The sequence below is a fragment of the Poecilia formosa genome, unplaced genomic scaffold, assembly GCF_000485575.1.
Source record: "Poecilia formosa unplaced genomic scaffold, Poecilia_formosa-5.1.2 Scaffold130, whole genome shotgun sequence".
NCBI classification, from domain to species: Eukaryota; Metazoa; Chordata; class Actinopteri; order Cyprinodontiformes; family Poeciliidae; genus Poecilia; species Poecilia formosa.
This window is the reverse complement of record NW_006800069.1, coordinates 313,038-317,799: the sequence shown is the minus strand read 5'-3', so window position 1 is coordinate 317,799 and position 4,762 is coordinate 313,038. Positions and strand designations below refer to the sequence as shown.

Here is a 4,762-nt window from a genome sequence, read left to right as displayed (position 1 = left end):
ATATATATAAAAGTTAGTGCAATTATTATTTGAGGAATGCATTTATAGTTTTAAAGTTTCTGACAATCTCTTTTCTAATTAAGGTATTGAAACGGCTGTGAATCGTTTATTAACAAGTGCAAAGAAGACATCTCTTCCATTTGGAGAGGCCACAATGGAAAGTAACTCAGGAGAAAGCGTGACCCCTGACCTCAGTGCAGAGACACCTGACGAACATTCAGTTCTTCTTCACAAACCACGCATTTCTGAATATGTGCGAAACCAGCCATTGTCCACCAACACAAAGCTGTTTTCAGTGTTGGCCTTGTTGAACGCACATGATCCGGAGTCCAAGCTGGACTTTCAAGACTGTCAACAAATCCTCGGACCGCCTGATCCCAGCCATGGAGAGCCTCCCTTTGAGGAAAGAATGGAGCCTTTTTCCTGCTTCATCACGGTGTCCAGTGGAGCCGTGCATGTGATAAACACAGATGTGGCCAAGAGCTGTTTGGAGCTATTAGCTGACCTGAACATTGGCAAAAATGTTATAGTGAAGGATTGCATAGAATTACTTTATGGGGATAAAGTCCAGCCGCATACAGTCAGTTCCCTCAGAAATGTACTGACAGGGAGCAATGTGGTGGAAACCAGCAAAGATGTGTCCTTACGTCTGACTAAAGAAATAATGGGGAAAGACAGCATGGCGCTGCGAACGACGACTACAAAAAGTAGCTCAGAAAGAACTGTGACCTCAAATATTAATCAGACGTCATTCCTAGACTTCTTCTTCTGTCTTTTTAAATCAGACATATTTGTATATGTTGAAGACTACCCAGATTCCGACAACACAAAATTGTTCTCTATCTTGGCGCTGTTGAACGCGTATGTTCCAAACTCTTACCTGCTCATGGAAAAGTGCCAACAGATCCTTGACGATTCTTCACTTGAAGAAAAAATGAAGCCATTCCTCAGTCTTGATGCATCCAGACAATGTCTGTGCTTGATTCACCCAGATATTGCAAATAGATCTTTGGAGCAACTGGCTGACCTGGAGATTTCCAGAAGTGCCATCACATCCAAATGTATAGCTTCACTTTGCGGAGACCAAGCAGAACCTTTCATAGTCGAATTGATAAAAAAGCTACTGACAGAGAGAGAAAAGAAAGAGAATGGCAGAAGTAAGTTCTCAACATTGATAGAAGACATATTGACAATAGAGGGTCCTTCTGAAGCTCTTGATGTATTAATAGAGGCTTCCCGGACATTTCAAGACAAATTCATCTATCCTCAAACAATTGCTCGCTTGTATTACCAGAATGACATAGACTATAAAGAAGCAGAAGACTGGGCAAATGAAGCTATAAGTAGAGATTCAAAAAACTCCTATACTGCTGACACTCTTGGACAGGTGTATAAGAACTGGTTAAAGGAAAAAACCACATCACACAATGAAGTCAATGATATGGCAGAGAAAGGCTTTAAAGCTTTCAGAAGTGTGGAGAAGAAAGCTAAGGATGAATGTGATGATGAAACAAATTCGTTCAACAACCGAGGCCATTTTGGTTTTATTCAAGTAGCCAAGATAGTTTCTGAGAAACATGAATGTTACTATCCATTCAGGGAGAAACTAAAATCTGAAGTAAAAGAGAAGTTTGGGTTTTTTGAATGGTATCTCAGCTACTCCAATCTTGGCAAGCCTCACAAGACAACTGTAGAGCCAGATTTCTTTTGGAGAGAGGTTGCCTCTTGCTATAAAAAATACACAGCGGAAAATGCAGCTGATTCCACCAGCTTCCCAGCTCTTCTCGATTGTCTGAATCACGGCCTTTTCGTGTCGAAGGAAAAACGAGCTTTCAAGTCTGGGGTGACTGAGAAAACACGGCCACAGCTGGAGCAAATCCGAGATTATTTAAAGACTGCTTATAATAAAAATGTAGGTGATGTCAAAGTGGCAGAGAGGTACATCCTTTCAAACATCATCCTGAGCAACAAGGAGCCTCACTCTCCTCAACACGCCTTGGTTAGAAAACTTCAGAAAATACTTAGGAGACACATGTTTACCGTGGTGAATCAAAGACACCCAGAGTTTTACCTTTTGGTCCTGCTGTTGTTTTGGCCAGAGGAGCAGCTTCGAGACCAAACCTTGGAGGAAGCAAACACAGGAAAAGAATCTGAACAACCATCTTCTGGTCTGAACTATAACCTGGAAGAATATGTCACCCTAATGGAAAAGGCTTATCTTGAAGTCTATCACAGGTACCTCCGAGGTCGTTACCTGCTGCCAAAGTTTTTCCTAGGGAAGGGCTCTGGACTTAGCAGATGGATCCACAGGTCTAGACTGGACGCGGTGGTGGAACTCGTGGTGGATGCAGAGCTTGGTAACGCCCCGAACAGAAACAGAGTAAAAAGAAAGAAAATCAATGAGATGTGGATGAGTTGGAAGGCGTGGCAGCTGCCACAAATCCAAGAGCTACTTCAGCCACTCTCAGACGTGACCTGTACAGTGCAGTCAGACGTAAAGGCGACTGTTAGTGTTGGAGGGGAGAAAATTAAAGTCAGAACAGAGTGTAAATCTGGCACTTCGGCAAAGAGCCCCGAGATTTTTTATCTTGGCTTCGATATCATGGGTCCTGTCGTCTTCAAAGTGCCAAAGGAATAACCTCTGAGGGCCCCTGAAGACATCATAAAGGTTCACCAACAAAGCAGCAAAACGACTCTGTAGATGTCAGCGTTGCTTTTGAATCAGAAAGCATTATTCAGACATGCTTTAAACACCGTCTGTTTTTTTTTTTTTATGAATATCCTACATATTTCTTATTTTGGTTTTTTAAATCACACGACTAAATATGTTTGTGACACAGTGTGTGTTACACTTTTATTGACTTTTGACAAGTGTGTTAAAAAGCTTTTGTTGTTAATCATGAATGAATTTCCCTTTTTTTATAACCATTATTCAAGTTGTTATCATTAAACAATCACAAATTGAAGTGAAGATTATTGAATAAATGAAAAACTATTAAATTGGTTGTTCTGTCATAATGTTATATGAAAGGGCGGATGTCTGCAGAGAAGTCATAAAAAGGAGGTCATGTTATTGGTCTGGACTGCTTGTAAGTTGTTTTGTGCCATAAATATGAGTTGTTTATTAAGTAAATAAATAAATTAATAATAACAAAATACTGGGTCTTTGTGTGTTATCACCTTAAGTATGAAAGATCTTTTCCTTTTCAAAATTCCATGGATGGTTCAGTGTTCATATTATATAACATCACATATCTTTTGTCTTAGTATCTTTATACAGAAAAGGGAATAATCACATATCATAAATCATAAAATAATCGGTAACGCTTTATTTGAAGGGGTGTGCATAAGACTGTCATGACACTGTCATAAACATGACATAACACCTGTCATGAATGTAAAGAAGTCTTTATGAATGTTTATGACAGTTGTCATGAAGTGTCATTCGGTAAATAATGACACTTTTAATGCAAAGTTGCTCTAAAAGTTGCATTGAAAGTCCATTAAAAGAGCTAACTTTGCATTAAATTGTCTTGTTTACAAAATCATGCAAAGTTGGCACTTTTAATGGACTTTCAATGCAACTTTTAGAGCAACTTTGCATTAAAAGTGTCATTTTTTACTGAATGACACTGCATGACAAATGTCATAAACATTCATAAAGACTTCTTTACGTTCATGACAGGTGTTATGTCAGTCTTCTGCACACCGCTTTAAATCATCAACCTAACACAATCTAACACAACCAGTTGTGCTAGCATCTATAAATTCAATAAATCATTGAATGGTCCCTTTATTACTTATAATTTATGTTTCTGAATTGATCGTGTCCAGGCACATTCGGTTTCTGATCTATCACTTGATGATGATCACATGATGTCACACTCCTCTACTGGCATTTCACCTCATGTATCTCTGCACAAATAATAAACAAAGGAATCTTAAACTTTGAATCATCGCAGGGCTGTCGTGTTGCCATAGCAACCCTTAGATTTTATTTTATTTTTTTATCTACTTCCAGCTGCCTTTTGCAGAGTGAAGCTAGGAAAATAAAGTCGTCCTTTGGTCTACTGTCACAGACATAAACAAAGACCTTCTAAAACTCTCCTGTACCTTTAAATGTGTGTTTTGGTCAGATGTGACTAAGATTTAGCTTTTTGACAGGAAGGTGAAATAACAGATAAATACGAGGAAAGAACCTCATTCCCACTGTGAAGTATAGTGGAGGAACTGTGATGCTGTGGGTCTGTGATGTTCCAGGAACCTCCTAGATTACATGAGACCATGAACTCTCTGAGGCTTCATGAAACAAATACATCTTGAAAATATTTATATTTAAGTGTGAAATTATGCTTCTGCATGCAGTGAGAGATACATTTTCACTTTTTATTTTTATCAGGAATGCCAATAAAATTATAGGGCATCTTGTTATTTGGTGAAACCCCTCAGATTTTGTCATGTCTTTGTCAAATACTCTGAGTGAGATGAAAACAAAATTCAGATGAAAATCAAATCGCTGTGTAAAGCAACACTTTTAAGATTCTCTTAAAAGTGATTGTTTGTTCAACAAAAATGTAAATGTAATTTTGGTTTGTAAATAGAAGAATCAGGGAGAATGTTTCCAGCAGGAGAAAGTAGCTTTCAGAGCAGATATTAACCAAAATATAATAACAATTTTAAAAAATGTAATGACGTAAGAAAGCTTTACATTTGTTGAATTGAAACTTCCTACAATTTTGCATTAAATCCATACATTTTAAAC

General features: G+C 38.2%; 1 protein-coding gene across 1 annotated transcript in view; it reads left to right on the top strand.

The window, feature by feature from the left end:
• LOC103144621 (sterile alpha motif domain-containing protein 9-like) overlaps positions 1 to 2,638 on the top strand; it is a 3,694-nt gene extending 1,056 nt beyond the window's left edge. The window contains exon 2 of the mRNA XM_016676190.1: positions 84 to 2,638. Coding sequence (XP_016531676.1) covers positions 155 to 2,638 — 2,484 coding nt within the window. The 5' untranslated portion in view covers positions 84 to 154. The remainder of the gene's footprint in view (positions 1 to 83) is intronic.
• The last annotated feature ends 2,124 nt before the right edge of the window (positions 2,639 to 4,762 follow it).